This window comes from Ambystoma mexicanum, chromosome 5p (assembly GCF_040938575.1).
Source record: "Ambystoma mexicanum isolate Mex_15411 chromosome 5p, UKY_AmexF1_1, whole genome shotgun sequence".
Classification (NCBI taxonomy): Eukaryota; Metazoa; Chordata; class Amphibia; order Caudata; family Ambystomatidae; genus Ambystoma; species Ambystoma mexicanum.
This window is the reverse complement of record NC_090930.1, coordinates 268,320,715-268,337,984: the sequence shown is the minus strand read 5'-3', so window position 1 is coordinate 268,337,984 and position 17,270 is coordinate 268,320,715. Positions and strand designations below refer to the sequence as shown.

Genomic DNA, 17,270 nt, shown 5'->3' with positions numbered 1-17,270 from the left:
GAGCACAGCTTATCATGGTCTACCAGATCAAATGCTAATGACAAATCTAGGAGGACAATGCCCATGTTACTGGAATCTCGTATACTGTCCATCTGGAATTTTAGGTCTAGAAGAGCTGTTTCGGTGCTGTGTTTAGGCCGGAAGTCAGATTGCCTAGCTCTGAGCAAGTGGTGACTTTCCAAATAATCTTGGATTTGGGTATGTGTGATTCTCTCCACTATTTTCAAGAGGAATGGGACAGTGGTAATAGGTCGGTAGTTAGTTGGAATAGAAGCAACTAATGATGGTTTCTTATGTAGTGGGATTACCCATGCAGCTTTATTACTAGGTGGGACTGAGTAAGTGGAGAACGATGCATTAATGAAGCAGGTAAGAATGGGCACGAAGGCACAAGACTGAACTAATCGGGCAGGGAAGCTGTCGCCTTTACAATTAGAAAGTTTCAAGGAGGTGATGGTAGCCTGTACCTGGTCCTGAGCTACAGCGATAAATTTGAATTGGGTGGTGGATTTGACAGTGGCATCAGGGGTAATAGTGGGCTACTTTTTTTTTTTAAACAACTTTATTTAAATCTGGTTGAAGCGGAGTACAGCTATAGCATTTGTGCAGTGGCAATATTATCACATTATCCCCATTCATTCCCCTCCCCGCTCCCTCCCTCCCTCGGAATAGGTCTGGTCTCTCGTCCCCAATTTCTAGGTACACCCCTCTGTGCAGGCTCTTCCTTCTATTACTAAGTCCGCAGAGTGAGCCTTGCCTGCTGTGGCTGGAAGATTTGAGATGGAAAGGACTGGTCATATTCTAGGACTGGGTCCCAACAATCCGTGAAGCAATGTAATGTTCCTTCTCTGACGGCTGCGAGTTTCGGCAACCAGGATGTCCCAGATCTTGGCCCAACAGAGGGGGGACGATGGGGCCTTCCCTGGATTTCCATCCGCGGGCAAGTGAGATCTTAGCCGCCAGTAGAAGCTGTGTTATCAGTTTCACTGTTGGGCCCGATCTCGGGTAGCAGCCAGGTTGCGGGGTGCCTAGGAGCACCACTTCTGGTGACAGGGGGGAGTTTACAGTGGGTGATAGCTTCAATAGTGGAGAACCTGCTCTCAGAAGGTTTGAGCTAGTGGGCGTTCCCACCACATGTGGAAGAATGTCCCTCGGGCTCTGCATTGTCTCCAGCAGTATGGGTCTAGTGAACTTTTAAAGCGGTGTAGTCGCTCCGGGGGGGGGGGGGGGGGGGGGGGTAGTACCAATGGTACAGCAATTTGACTGCTCCTTCCTTATTGGTGATGCATCTGGAGGCAGAGTCGTTTCTTGTCCGGCTATCAGTCCAAGTCTGATCCTCAATATTATGCCCCAGGTCAGTTTCCCATTTGGCCATGTACGTAGGTCAGATGGCTAGCATGTCTTCTTGTAGGCGCTTGTACAGTTTTGGTGATGTGGCCTTTTCTGGGGCCCTCACCATTGAGCGTACCAGGGGGAGAAGTGTTCTAGTGGCTCTCTGTCCGATTTGTGGCTCGGAGATCCAGTGGCGCAGTTGTGCAGTTAAAACAGGCTTTGTGTCGCTTTCTTAAGACAAGAAGATGGTTGGCCATTGCCTCTGTGCAGTTGCCGATGTGTATGGCAGTCGCCGAGTGGGATCTGCCTTCTGGCTTGTTCAATGTTAACCCATTTCGGGGGATCCGTAGGATCAATTCCCGCCAGGGCGTTCGCCAACTGGGCCGCCGTGTAGTAATTGCAGAGGTTGGGAACCCTCCCCACACCCCCATTCCACTGCACCGGTCACCACTCAGCAGGATTCTTGCCTTGCCCCCTTTGCATATAAAACAAAGGATTTGTTTCTGTAGTTGGAGGAGCAGTCGAAGGGTGATCTTTACTGGTAGCAAGGAGCAAAAGGTATAGAAATCTTGGTAGCAAGTTAATTTTGCATGCTGTCACTCTCCCCGGAAGTGCAATCTCCTGAGTGTCCCCATCTCCTAAGATCTGCCTGGAGATCAGTGAATTAGCGGGGGAAATTTGCAGCGTATAATTTTCGGGGGCCGGCTGCAATGCGAACTCCCAAATATTTGGCAGTTGTCTTGCTCCAGTTCAACAGGCAAATGGGGCAGAGCAAGTGTAGGGTGTCATCTGACAGGTGCACGCCCAGTGCTTCCGATTTGGCAAAGTTTATGGAGAACCCAGCCACTAATTTGAAGGCCTTCAGCTGCGTTATGGAGGCTGGTTGCGAGCTGCGACGTTTGGTGAGTTATAGCATCACGTCATAGACGTACAGAGCAATGTGGTACTAATATTTTTAGTGTCACCTGAAGTTATTTGTACCCAAGACATCAACTGAATAATACAGCAGTGTTGTGTACCGCTGAGGTAAGAGTCAGGGCTTGCAAATTCTTCAAAATTCCACTAGACATGCAGGTCGAGTAACTTAGTTTACCTACTTGACCTAAGAGACGTGCATTGGACCCATGACAAATGTATATGCGCTTTGTGCACATATCACCACAAATCCACTTTATGTTTGGCACACCGCTGCCACCCAAAGGTCAGCCATGCACAGTGAAACTGTAAACAAAGTAAATGTTAAATAAAAGTTTTGAAGATCCCCTGCAAATGGTACTCGACCCCATCATGACAGAGCCCTGAATGAGTGTCTGTAAATTGTAAAAGGCACGCTGCATGAATGGACACAAATAAATAGATATGATAAAAAGGCTCTGAAAAGAGTTTGGCCAGCTCTCGCCTACAGGTGCAAGTATATAATGTAATCATAATCATAGAGCAAAGCGAGCTTGGTAGGCTAACTACAGTGTGTGGTAATGCAGCAGATCTGTCGATGTACAGACTGGATGGAACTATTGCTAACTACTTTACATAAACGTCTAGTTAGCTTTGTGTATTCGTTATGAAAGAGGAAAGAAAGTATGACACTAAGCACAGTAGCGCAGGAGGTAGAAAACTGGGCAAACTAGAGGGAATATTGTAGTTCGCAGCCATCTCGCTTTCAGGGTAGCTGGTATAAAGCAAGAGAGTGATAGGATAGAATGTCAAGTAGTATAGGAAACATCTCATGGGTTCAGTACCAGTTGTACAGATATATGCAACGAGTAAGTTACAGAACTAGGCTTGCCATCAAAAGCATGTGCGATCATGTACATTTTTTCAAAATTCATTCATCAATATGATGCATCTTCCTCAACAAAACGAAATTTTGTTGGACACAGATTTAGATACACTAACCTTAACTTTACTGTAAAGCATGGAGATGGTGTTTTACAGTATGAATACTGTAATTATGCATTATGTAACAACTTAAATGTTTGGGAATGGAATTGCATGACTCTTTTTACAAATAATAAAGATAAGACATACTGGTCTTTGCTAGACAAGATATAGTCCGCTTAATAAAAATATCATACCAATTACTTCCGGTTTCCAATTATTTGAAAAATTAATTCTTGTTTAACACTACAAGACAGGCCTTGGTACTTAAGAGTGGATGAGATGAGAACTGCTGCACTCTCTCTCCATTAGCCCCTTTGAACTTGCAGGGAACAGAGAAAAAGGGACCAAGAGAGCCTTGCAGGGCGAGCTGTGCTTTCATTGAACAAGGTAACTTAAATAACTAGTCTTGTTACACAAGTGTCAATTTAATTAGAAGACCTACAGAACTGCACAGCAAATTGCTATGCAACACTGACTATGTAACGTCTTGCAGAATTTGTGGACAAAATATGGTATGGACCTTAATACAGTGTTGAAGGAACAGAGAAACGCATTACCATCTTTTGACTGTTTATTATTTATAATGCACATCATACCCGGGGGTTACAGGGCGCAGCAGTTACAAGTATATGTGAAGCTTGGTTACATAGAAATATGCATGGGTTACATAGAAATGTGCATGGGTTACATAGAAATATATTGATACAAACACGTGAGAATTATATACAGGGAAAACATTAACAGGCCTGTGTACAGCGAGTACTGTAGTGTAAGTATATATAAAAAGAAATAGCGAGCGTTAACTGTGTGTTGATGATGAGAGCAAACTATGTACGGAATTGTTTTGGATAAGGATTTTGCAGGGTAAAGAGTACTCTAGCTTTGACTATTTGGGCTAAAGCAAATTAAGATTAGGCTGGTGTACAATAAAATATTAATGTGATGGATTCAAAAACAAGAGATTTTCTGAATAAACCATATCTTTAAGATAGCTCTGAAGTATTGAAGAAATATTAGATGTTTCTATAAAAGAGTGAATTAAGCCACAATATAAAAAAGGGGAATGCTACTGCATTGGACATGATTGGGATAAGATTGGACCATGAGGTCTATCACTGTTGGACACACTACAAGTCATCTGGTATGCTTATTTGTCCAACAAGTAAAATCACTGTACTGCTTAAACATTAAAGAAAAACACTGAATATTTCTGCATACAAAAAGCGTGCCATCATAATGTCACCATTGCCCTCAGCAACGCTGCTGGCGAGTTCTAGTCTTGACTTTATAATAGAAGCCATACTGCCGAGAAAACCTTGTAGCCTTGCATACTTACCAACATAGTCTATTAAAATCGTGGGGGGGGGGGGAAGAGAGAGAGAAGAGAGGAGAGAGGAGAGAGGAGAGAGGAGAGAGGAGAGAGGAGAGAGGAGAGAGGAGAGAGGAGAGAGGAGAGAGGAGAGAGGAGAGAGGGAGAGAGAGAGAGAGAGAGAACTTCCTAGCTCTTCATGTCTATCCACCAAGAACCTAGATTCCACATAGACAGTCATCTCTCCTTCAAAACGCAGACCGCTTGGTACCAACTACCTAAAAATAAAGCCAGACAAAACCTAATCCACAGTGCTGGGCCCTCACCCCATCACTTGAAATAATAGAAAATACCCTGCTCCCAGACTTCCCACCTCCAACATTGTACCAGTGTGAAGCATGTTGTACACCCCATCCACCCTCAACTTTAACCACATTACACCCAAACTCATTTATTTACATCGATTGTCCCTGCAAGCTCGTATCGCCTCAAAGGCCAGCTGCATCTTGTACATAGCGGTCACCCTACAAACTCACTCCTACATAGCCAACAAGATTATCATCATCATCAGCATCATCTCTGGTGGTTAACACTCCACAAGAAGCCAGGACCAGGTCAGATTACAGCTGTGAAAGACAACAAAAATAAACTACAGGATACATGCCACCAGGCTTTTTGAGCCTCACACCCATCAACTTGCAATTCAGAAAGAAGCTCAAGACCATGCTCTTTAACGACCACCTTCTGGATTACACCCCCAATCCAAACTAACCCCCACAACAGAGCACCAGGCCCTCCTCGCCCAGTCTACCCCAGCACTTTTTTTCTTCCCAGACATCCACGGCCCATAACCTGCAATGGCCCTACTGGTTCCCTCCCCCTGTACTAGCCTGGCGTGATCTACACCCCTACTGAGCCTGATGTAGCGCAGTCCTCACACGTAGCATGTGGACCCTCATTCCCCGAATTCCCTTCTTTTCCCTGGCACTGGTCCACATGGCCTCCCCTTAGCACTCGCTTAGCCCAGGAGCCCTCTTCCCTCCTCCCCCAGCACTTGAGTGCTCTCCACTCGTCCCTTCCCATTTTAGCATTAAAGCATTCCGTTCTGACTGCCACTCTTCCCCCCACCTCTCCACTCGCCTGCCCTTCGTGTTACTGCACTTGCAAGATCCGAAAGACAAGGCTTAGTAGGAGCGTTTTTTTGGTTATTTTTCATCCCTATCGTGCAGCCCCCCCTTTTGCCCTGTGGAGCCTTGGCACACCATTTGCTGTATAGGCGGATTATAAATACACACCCCCAATTACTGCTCCCGGTGTTTAAACGTAATCTACATCCCCATTGTAACTATGCCCCCTACGGAGTAATCGTATTAACCTGTGGCGTACATCACTTAACTGCGTCTCGAAGCTTGGGCTGCTGGCAAATATATTTTAAAAAATCTGTACACTGCTGCTGAGACTTCTAATGCATGTGTTGGTGTGCTATTCCCACACGATGTTACAAAATTATACAACACAAGAGCGTCGCAAAACAAAAACACCTACGCGTATTGGCTTTACCAACATTTGTTTTTGTTAGCGTTTAACTTTAAAGCATGACTTTTTGCATTAAAACACGCATATACAATACGAAAAACAAACCAACACTTGAGGAAACAAATATCTGCAGAGTTCGGTAAGAAAAAACTAAATACGTCTGCAAATGTCAGTCAGTGTGTAAGAAGTGTTCAGAGGGCCCACCACCCGAAGTGACAGCGCGAATGATAAACCATTAGCAGATTTTTTTTGCAGCTAAACACTATATTTTTTAATCGAGTCCTCTGCTCCGTATAATCCATCACAGCACGTATACATTTAACACAAAAATAGTGTTCCGCCAATTTACAAATTCACCACTCCACTGACAGGATGACATTTTTGGTTTCACTTTCTAAGCAGCAATAGTTAATAAATGCGACTCTTATAGAACGCCTACAGAAATTAAGTATAGTGATCGATTTCCCGAATGGAAATGTTGTACTTGAAGGTGTAACGACCACGTTTCATTACAGGCGTGTAAACCAGGCTCGTGAGTTATTGCCAATCCAGCCTCCATGTCCACACACACACACACACACACGCGCGTTGCCAGATTGCACTCCTTGTCATTCGCGGGTCAGTCCATACTCCGAGTAGACACTGAGTGTCAAACCATACTCGTTGTCAACGTTTGGGGACTTGTCAGTGCAGACTACTCATAACAGAAAAGCCAACATCAGACTAATCACCAGTGCAGTGGAAGTCAGTGCACACTTTTGGTTTGTTCGCAGATCAGTAACTCCGTAAAGTCTTGTGGTCTGCACCGAGATCGTCGGTCAACTGTCACTTTGAAACACTCAAGATCCATATGTTCGAGGTTGGAGCAGCCTTACCTTTAAAGTTCTTGATGACCAGCTTCTTAGCAGACCCAGGCTTGCTGCTGGCGAAGCTAGAGACTGTGGCAGACTTGGTAAGGCCGTTGGCGTGGTGACCACCGGGGGAGAGAAGTAGGCTCTTGCTCTTCAGCTGCTGGGCGGTACACGATGAGGAGGCAACCGAGGACTCCTCTGCCATCTTTACATCGAGTCCGATGAAGTCCAAAGCGTCCTCAAAGCGCAACCGCTTCTGAATGTGATTTGCCGGGAGACCAGTGGAACCGGAGTGTTTCGGGGAAGAAATCGGGTCGCACTCCTCTTTATCACTACTACTGTTGATCTTTCTTTTCTTGGAGGCACCGCTGGCCTCGGGCCGGACCTCCGGAGTGGGGGGGTGCGGGGAAGAGAGGCCTGTGGGAAACATGAACACACACAGATGTGACTAGTCTATTCAGTCTGAGTGATTCCTGTGCGACTTGACAAGCGAGCTATCCAAGGGTCACTTATCCCCCCATGACACCAGCCATCCCACTAATACCCTCCCACTGACTGTACAGTATGCTCCCCTCTGTTGCGGGACCCTTGTTATTGTCAATACAGCATTAAAGATGGCCACGCTTCCGGTTATAATGCATTCTGGGACCAGTGTGTTAGACACCCTCTGGAAGCCGGCAACCGTGCCAGGCTTATACACCTCCCCAGATATTCTCTTAGGCTGCTGGCATGGCCTAATCGCAGAGACAACATTTAATGTATACGGGTAGCAGTAGCACTTTTACCCACCAGAAGTGCTCTGACTTGGTTCTTTCATAATGTTCTTCGCCGCCCCCCTCCACCTCCCTGAATCAACCACGGCGGCTCTCAGCTGCCTGTGACCCGCTTTGCGCGACAGCACTCTCTGATTGGCTGTCGCCGTTTATAACGTCACTTTGCGTGTTTGGTAGTGATGGTATCCGTTCCGGGTCCGCCCCCTGTACTCCTCTTGTGAGCCGCGTGTTGCCGAGCAGCTACTGAACTGAAAGCGGCAGGGGAGGAGCATGTATAGAGAAGGAGGGGCTAAGGGCCTGTCAAAGCAGCCCAGTCCACGTGCTGCTGTGTCGGAGTGTCCTCTTAGGCTTCTCACCGGCAAATATCGTGGGTAGTTAAGCAAGTAATGGGAGGGACAAGAGCCATTCAGACTTTTCAGCCAATGGTTTTTAAGATTGCAGGGGCGTGATGACGGTGGCTATTGCCAACCCATTTTAATCCATTCAGGCACCGAAGTGATCTATACACAATGCATGCTCACCCCACGCCCATTTTAAATACACAAGAAATGTAATTCCCACGCTCTTCCCGACCCACCATTCAATGCCTGGAATAGCTCAGGGCGTCTTGAATCTATGGTGAGCATTATGCTTCAACTTCCTTTACTTGCTCCCAGGGATCAGGTCCTTAAAAAAAAAAGTGGAGTGTGATGCCTGGCCTGGGGAGGTGAGAGGGGGGTCTGGAGCGCAGTGCGGGCAGGACACGTAATAAGAGGCAGGACACCTTTGATCTGTGGTCAGAGTGGGAACTGCCCTTCGCGGGCTTTCCTCGTACCTTTATTTCCTCATACTCATCACTCATCACATGGACATCAAATCCCTTTCCAACTTTGGATGAACAAAACAAACAGGCAAATAAACAGTGATTTCTTCAGTCTCTCTTTTGGCGTCCTTCTGTTGCTTCTCCGCCACCGTTCTTGGTGCCCAGCTTTGCACTTGGGTGTAGATTCTATTCAGGACGTACCCTTGGAGTCGACTGGATGGTGCTATCTGCTTCCGGAGCGAGTATCATTCGTTTCGCTCTCGTTGCAGGGTGTGTTCTCTGGGCGGGCTTCCATCCCTCTCGCTCGGTGTCAGGTGTCTCTGAGTTGGTTCTCCCCCTTGTTCTTTTTCTGGAGCTGTTCTCTCTGGCTCCAGGGGGCTGGTTTACGCTGTGCTTTGGTTCTCACAGGATTCTTCCCATAGGACCGATGGCATCCGTTGGAAGTGAGATACATTGCGGGTCACAGTCTCTCGCCCTCCGATGGCAGTTGCTAGGCCATGTTCTCGGTGGTGATGGTCCAGGGGAGCGATTCGTAGGGGAGAGTCATCTTTCCTTTCTGCGCTCTGTTCCTCACCAGTGCTGTGTCACCTACGTGCAGGTCACTTGGTATGGCTTTTCTGGCTCTGTCCTCTCTAGTGTTGTGCTCCCGCAGTCGGCGTTCCATCTGTTCAAGGTCCACTGGTGGGGGTCTCCACATGTGGTGTGGTGGTAGGCCCGCTTGGATGGGTACTCCAAACATTAGGGCCGCATGGGCTGACTTGAGTTGCTGAGTGAGGGGTCAGCCGGTATGTTGGAGGAATCTGTAGAGTTCAGGTAGCCATGGTCACCCTTTGTCTTTTGCGATACTCACCGATTTGTTTATGGAGGCCCTAAACCTTTTAGCATCTCTGTTGTCTTGTGGCCAGTATGGGGTGATGTAGTGGTGCCGGATCCCTAGGCCATCGAAGAACTGTCTGAAGTCCTTGCTCGTGAAGGGTGGGCGGTTGTCACTCTTTATGGAGGAGGGGATGCCGTGCACTGTGAACATCTTCTCCAGCGCGGTCGTCACTGATGCTGCGTCTGTCGAGTTGACTGGCTCCACTTCAGGGTATCGGGTGTACTCGTCAATAGCTATGAGGAGGTACGTTTCATTTGCGATGGTCCAGAAGTCAATGCTTATGGTTTCCCAGTGGCGTACGCTTCTGGGGGGACATTCTATGGGCTCAGGGTGTCCTGGCTGGTGTGTTGCTAGGCAGGCTGTGCATGATTCGAGGAGTGCCAGAACTTTCCGCTGGATTTGTGGTATCCATACGCAGGATTTCAGGAAGGCCTGTGTTTTGACGACCCATTGGTGGCCTTCGTGTGCCAGTTTGAGTGCTCTCTAATGAAGGGTGGCGCGCAGTACAGTCAATGCTAAAATTCACCAGGTGGAGGTCTCCATCAATAAACACACTAGTAAGTGAGTTCAACAATCATTTATTGCAATGCAAAAATTCCGCGGAAGGGCTGACTGCAAGATACACCATAGGGATGCTATCTAGAGTGAGCTACTAACATTACAGTGAGCAGGCTCTTTATAGGAAAACGTTTACATTGAGTCTTATGGCTGGCGCAAAGCCCAGGCACGTCCTGACATACAGTTTCCTGCCAAAACACTTTTAGCTGTTATTCCAGCCCTTGCGGTGACATTTTACAAAGGCCAGACATTGCAAATGGTCATTACTCATATAGCTTATCTAAGCAAGTCCAAATATCCTTCAGGATGCACATGTAATCTTTAACATGCATGGTCGTAAAAACAAGCTAATTCATCACATTTGACACAGTGGGGAATTTGCAAACTACACATATCTTGCCGCGGTAGTGATAATAATATCCATTCATGGGCTGCTGGACAATAGCAGGACATATCTTTTACAGAATGACGCACGAGCTCTAACACAAGTTCCCCTTCCCACATATCCCAGAGAATAACAACTCCGAATATAGATACGCTTTATGCTTATGTTTCGGGAAAGAGTGCGGATGCTAGCAATCATCCTTCATAGAGGCGACCCCAGGGTCAATGAATGCATGCTGACTCGCACGGCAGCTTTAGACAGGACGTGAAGTGCAAGAGTTTTAACAGAAATTATTTATGTAGCCTTTACAGGAAAGAAAAACAGAGGGAAATTCCTAAACCTTTGAGTAATATCTGTTCCAGGCGAAAACCCTGGGCCTCGTGTGCGGACACAAAAGCAGTTGGTTTAACATGGACATAATGCTATAACATGGGCAATGGGTTTAAGTCTTGCTGAGGCAAAGAAACATGACAATTACATGAATTTGGTATTTACAAACGACCCTTTTGCGTCAGCAAGACTTAAACAGTAATACACGTGGTTTAGTTTGTATTCATTCATTCTTTCATTGTCGTTGTCCGACACATCAATCTTCTGTAACCCCTCAATTGCCTCCTCTAACTTTATCATCTCGTTGGTGGTCATGGCATTAGTGGGTTTGGGTGCCAGTGCTCCCATCATTTTCCTGCAGCAATCTCCAATGACGGACATACATAAGGGAAAGCACTGAATGCAACAGCAGCAAGCAGCTATTAATCCTCCTATCACAAGAAGAGGGGTGAGGAGCTTCCATCCCCAGCTTTGTAATAGATCCCAGAACCAGGATGTCCCATCCCCAGGCCCAAATTCAGAATGTATTTGAGCTGCTATATTATGCATTTCATCGATCCCTTTAAAGATATCGGTGCTATAATCAGGTGTAAAAGTGCAGCAAGAAGTGCCAATTATTTTACAAGCCCCTCCTACTTCTGCCAGCATTGTGTCTAATACTAGTCGGTTTTGTAATGCGACCATCCGGACTGCTTGTACTTCTTTAGTGAGGTTTGCCAGTATGTCACCGGTCACATTTAGTTCCTTTTCTACTAATCTAGCCAAGTGCCTAATGCTTCTGGAATTCATAACTATTCCCATGGGCACCACTATGCCCTTTAGGAAATCAAAGAATTCATCCCAAGTGGTGTCTTCTTTAGTAATAACACCTCTTTTCCTTCGCTGGTAATCCCGTGTACCCATTTTTATTCTCTTTGCCTTGGGTTTTAAGTTCACTTCCTCCACAGATTTGTAATGCAAACCCAACATTACGTATCCAACGGTACATCTACCTTTCCAATAGCGGGGTAACCAGAGGTATGCTTCCTCCCCGCAAATAAACATTGCCCCCTTAGGGGGACTAAAGGGTGCGGATATACTATTCAAATCTACTATATTCTGGCAGTTGTGTCTACCCATGAAAACAGCCTGAGCATGTGTCATGTTTCCCTGGTAGCAAAAGGGGGCCCTACAAACTATATTTTGTACAGGGATTGGGTGTGGTAGTACTGCTTTGTTGTCTCTCATATAGTCGGTTAGAGGAATCATTTCTATTTCTTTAGATGGGCAGGAAATGGATCTATTAAGATATCTAGTTACATTGGGTGTTAGAGGAATATACATTCCTCCCTGTATTCTAGTCTGAGTGCTTGTCTCATTTTTCCTATTCACAAATGTGAGTGTCACATTTTCGGTATAGTTTCGGGAGGCACGCAAAAGATAATATCGCCAAGGCACGCATGTATCACTTGTAGCAGGAGTCACGTACCATTCGGGTTCGCTTTCATGGCTATGGGGAACATATGTACATATGTAACAGTTGGTTTTATTTAGTATCTGGTTTGTTTCATTCATCCATGTGAGGATGCTATTCCTAGGGTGCTTTTTCCGATACTCCTGATCTATATGGGGAATAGTTACTAGTTCTGGTGTTGGAGGCTGAGGCGTGGGAGGCAGCAAATTATGGGCAGCATAAATATCATGGTGCTCAAGGTACCAGAGGAATATTGCGGACCCTACTGTTATAACAATACAGACAAGGGATAAGAAGAGCTTTTCCTTTGGGGTGCATGCATATCTGTCAACTCGTGGACGCCTCTGCACTGCGTCCTCGTCATTCATTGTAACAACCTGTTTTGTTCCCTCGCACAGGGCTAATCCCAAATGGCTGAGTTACGGAACTTGGCCGTTAAATGTCACACGTTATATATATATTATATATTTACACAAAAATGTTCAAAAAGTCCCTAACAATTACCCTAACGGTGCCGTCCGTTTATGCGCTAGATCGCAAGGGTTGCACAGTATAACCCGTCCTGGAGTCACCGCTTCTGGCACCTTACCTTGACACGTCTCGTTGAGGCTACTTCCTACCCTTGAGGGGACGCTGAGGCCGTTTCATCTGTGTCTTGGTGGGGCTACTTCATACCCAGGAGGGGCTGCTGAGGCCACTTCATCTGTGTCTCGGTTGTCCTTTGTTTGTTCCGACCCTTTACCAAGTCCTTTCTCAGCCAGATGTCAGAGTTCAAACATAGGCAATCAATGTTGCTTCCTAGGGCGTAGGTGATACCTGGGAGTGTCCTCCGTAGGTTCGGCTGCGAAGTGGTCTGTGTCCTTGGTCGGGGGATGGACTATCTGAGGTGGTGCCTTTTTAGATGGTTGGCATGGATCCACGTTTTGTGGCCAGCAACCTTCACAGCAGTTTGCGTCGCCAGTAGGACCAAAAATGGCCCCTTCCAGCGGGCCTGCAGGCAATTGGTGCGATCAAAACTCTTCACGAGGACGTAGTCCCCTGGTTTGATTGTGTGGCCTTCTCCTTCCAAAGCTGACGGGGCTGCGTCTTTCACCTGTTGATGGATAATAGACAGTTTATGCGTGAGCTCAGCACAATAATCCCTCAACAGTAGTTGTTCAATATTACCAATTACTCTTGGCTTTGGGATGGACCATGCACTTGGAGGGCGGCCCATTACAATTTCAAAAGGGGACAATTTGTACGTCCCCTTTGGAGTGGTCCGCATACTCAACGATGCCAAGGGAAGGGCTTCTGGCCACTTCAGGTTTGTAGAGGCACATATTTTTGCCAGTTTGTTTTTCACTACGGCATTCGATCCTTCAATAATCCCAGCACTCTTGGGATGATAGACGGAATGGAATCGCTGATCGATACCCAAGGCAGTACATACATACTTCACAACCTGACCTGTAAAGTGTACTCCGTTGTCGGAATGCAGAAAGCTGGGCACTGTGTACCGGGGCACCCAGTATTTCAGGATGCATTTAGCTGTGGAAATAGCAGTGTTGTCTCTTAGGGGGTAAGCATCCGTCCAACCAGAGAACCCACACCTCATAACAAGACAATATTTTAATTTAGCAACTGGTTCCATTTGTATGAAGTCCATATACACCACCTCAAATGGCTGCGTAGGAAGTCTGCTATGACCTGCTGGTACTTTAACAGATTTGCCCACATTATGCTGGAGGCAGACAGCACACTGTGCTGCCCATCTCCTGCAATAGGATCCAATTTTCCGGTTTTTCCATACTTTGCTCAGAATGTCCTCCATTGCACCTGCATTAACATGGGCATTCCCATGTGCCATATCGACTACCATGGGTAAATAACTGTCAGGGAGCAACCACCTCATTTTGATTTTGTCCAGCCACACCGCTTTAGGAGTTTGTCCATTGTTACTGTCTTTAGTCCAAACTTTAATTTCGCAATCTGCCGCTTCCTTTTGAATGTCCTTTACTATCTCCTCAGGGCCCTTTTCCAAACCGCCCTCATCCCCTTTCCCTTCCACATTCCTTTGCAGTATGTTACACTCTGGAACAGGCAATTTACAGTGTTCTGCAGCATATTTAGCCACCTGGTCTGCTAAATCGTTCCCCTGCCCCACAAAATCTACCACCTTTTTATGGGCGGAGCATTTCACTATAGCCACCTGGGCGGGTTTAGCCAATGCCGCTAATAGTTTGTTTATCAAATTGCCATGTTTTATTTTTGTTCCATGCGAGGTAAGAAACCCTCGCTCTTTCCACAGTAGACCAAAATTAAAGGCCACGCCATGTGCATAAGCTGAATCCGTATAGATGGTCACAGCTAAATCTTTACTTAATTCCAGAGCCTTTGTTAATGCCCTTAATTCTGCAGCTTGCGCTGATAACTCGGGTATGCGTTCCATATTGACAATTTCACTTTCAGTTGTTATTGCGTACCCAGCCACTGTCTCCCCACTTTCCAGTTTGTAACATGAGCCATCACAAAATAGAATCCCATCACCTCCCTCTAGGGGAAGGTCACTCAGATCGACCCTACCTCGGGTCTCTTCATCAGTGCGTATAAGGCAATCATGCATGTCTTGATCTCCCTCCCCACTCGGCAAGGGCAAAAGGGAAGCCGGGTTCAAAGTATTACATCTCATGATAGTTACATTTGGTGCAAACAATGCCAGTTCATAGTGCGTTAAGCGGGCAGCTGTGAGGTGCTGAGTCTGAGTTCTATTGAGCAATACATCCACAGCATGGGGAACTCTTACAATGACGGAAGTTCCCAACACTAAACCAGCGCTTTGCTTAAGAGCTACCGCTGCTGCAGCAACTGATCGCATTCATGGGGGAAGCGCTGTAGCCACGCAATCCAAGGTGCCAGAAAAATAAGCACAAGGCCTTTGCCTTCCATTGTGTTCCTGTGTCAATACAGATAGGGCACAACCTTGCTGTTCATGTACAAAAAGAGTAAAAGGCTTGCCGTAATTGGGTGTCCCGAGCCCTGGGGCACTGCACAAGGCGCTTTTCAGAGCATCGCAGGCTTCTCTCATTTCTTGCGTGCAAGTGAAGGGTGTCTGATCCTTTTCCGTTTTCAAACATTGTAACAGGGGCTTAGCTATCAGGGAGAACTCTGGGACCCAATGACGGCAATATGAGGTAATACCTAACAGTCGTCTCAATTCTTTAAAGGTACTGGGATAGGCCATTTCCTGTATTAACCGTACCCTCTCAGGTGACAGTGATCGACCCTCTGCAGTGAGGACATATCCCAAATAATCAACCTTGGACTGTACATACTGCATTTTCTTAAGCGACACTTTGTGGCCATGGTATGCCAAATGCTGTAACACAATCAGGGTACCTTCTTTACAACTTAATTCAGTATCTCCACAAATGAGAATATCATCCACATATTGTATGAGCATCACACCAGAGGGTAACAGAATTTCATCCAACTGCTGTTTTAGTGCTTGGCTAAAAATAGCCGGGCTCTCCGTGTAACCTTGGGGTGCTCGACAAAACCTGTATTGTCGCTGTGCTAATACAAAGGAGAAGAGGTATCTAGATTCTTCAGCTATGGGTATGGAGAAAAAGGTGTTTTTTAAATCCACGACACTAAAGTGAGTGGCCGTGGGAGGGACCATAGTGAGAATACTTGTTACACTAGGGACAACTGGATACCTGGGGTCCACAACCTTATTAATTCTCCTAAGATCAATGACAAATCTATACGGGGTCACTTCATCTCCTTTCTTATGAACCGGGAGAATCAGGGAGTTACATGGGCTGTCATCACACTCTTCAACAACCCCAAGTCGCATTAGATCATGTACAATCCTTACCAATGCTGCTTCCCCTTCTGGAGATATTTTGTACTGCGGGGTTCGGGGTAGAGAGACCCCATGTTTTACCTTGATCACAACAGGGGGAATGTTCAAAACACCTACATCATTACTACCAGCAGCCCAAAGCTCTGCGGGCAGTTCCTGTAACTCTGGTGGCAATGGTTCAACCAAATAACAACCACCAATTTTGGATTTACATATGGTCATACGAACGCCTGTTGGGGAACAATAGATAGTCGCATTTAAAGCTTTCAAAAGATCCAACCCAAGGAGATTCTCGGGGCACCTGTTAGTAAGTAACCATTTGTTAGTCAATTTCACTCCACATATAGACGTCTCAACTCTCTGGGACACTGGAGTACATATGGGTTCCCCACCAAACCCTAGGGAAACTTTGTTTTCACCCGATAGTGGAACTGAGGGGACGGCCTTGGCGTCAACCGAGCTGTTACCTGCTCCGGTATCGACCAAGCATCTAACGGTGGGGTGCTGTCCTATCTGCAATTTAACATACGGTCCTTTCTGGTCTATAGGAACAGACACCATCTCCTCAGGTTCACTAGGGGCGTTTCAACTCATTGCTGCTGTGTTATCAAAGAACATCATTCCACTTAGTTCATCCTCCACAAACTCATTGCCATCCACTCTAACCATTTGTCGCTGCGCTGTGCTGTTTGAGAATACATTATTTTCGGGGTTTACAAACCTTCCCTGGCCTTGAGGTGGTCCCGCGGGGGGTCCACCTCGGCCCCTTCCTCTCCCACCCGCCGGTTGACCATTCCGCGCCATCAATATGGGACACTCATTTTTCCAATGTCCCGTCTGCTTGCAAAATGAGCATTGGTCTATTCGCGGGGGTGTCCATTGCGTAGTGTTACCTGTAGGGTTTCTTACCTGGGGTTTCTGGCCCTTTGGTTTACTGTAAGGTGGTTGCACCAATTGTTGCATTAGCACCTTATTTTTTAGATTCCTATCTGCCTGTTTCTTACCTTCCATTTCTTCCTCTTCCTGTCGCTCGTAATATTTAGCCATTTCTAGGATCTGGGATGGGGTGCTTGCCTGCTATGTACTCTCGCCCAATTTAAGTGGTTTCTTAATTCCTTTTCGTAAACCCTTCACAAAGCCCATGGCGAAATATCTCTGACCCGTGGGGTTGCTAACAGACTGGCCACTGTGTGCCTTGAATGCATTTTCAAATTTCAGAAAATAGTCCCCAACTGTTTCTGCAGGGCCTTGTATAACTGCATCAATTTTTTCTACATTCACATCCACCTCTGGCAACACGCTACTCAGTGCCCTTAATATTCTTATCCCTAGCGTT

General features: G+C 46.5%; 1 protein-coding gene across 1 annotated transcript in view; it reads right to left on the bottom strand.

Annotated features, from left to right (window-relative positions):
• The window catches only part of CUL4B (cullin 4B), a 1,392,627-nt gene extending 1,384,783 nt beyond the window's left edge, over positions 1-7,844 (bottom strand). The window contains exons 1-2 of the mRNA XM_069612678.1: positions 7,699-7,844; positions 6,934-7,326 (exon numbers count right to left, since the gene is read on the bottom strand). Coding sequence (XP_069468779.1) covers positions 6,934-7,326; positions 7,699-7,726 — 421 coding nt within the window. The 5' untranslated portion in view covers positions 7,727-7,844. The remainder of the gene's footprint in view (positions 1-6,933; positions 7,327-7,698) is intronic.
• Between the last annotated feature and the right edge of the window lie 9,426 nt (positions 7,845-17,270).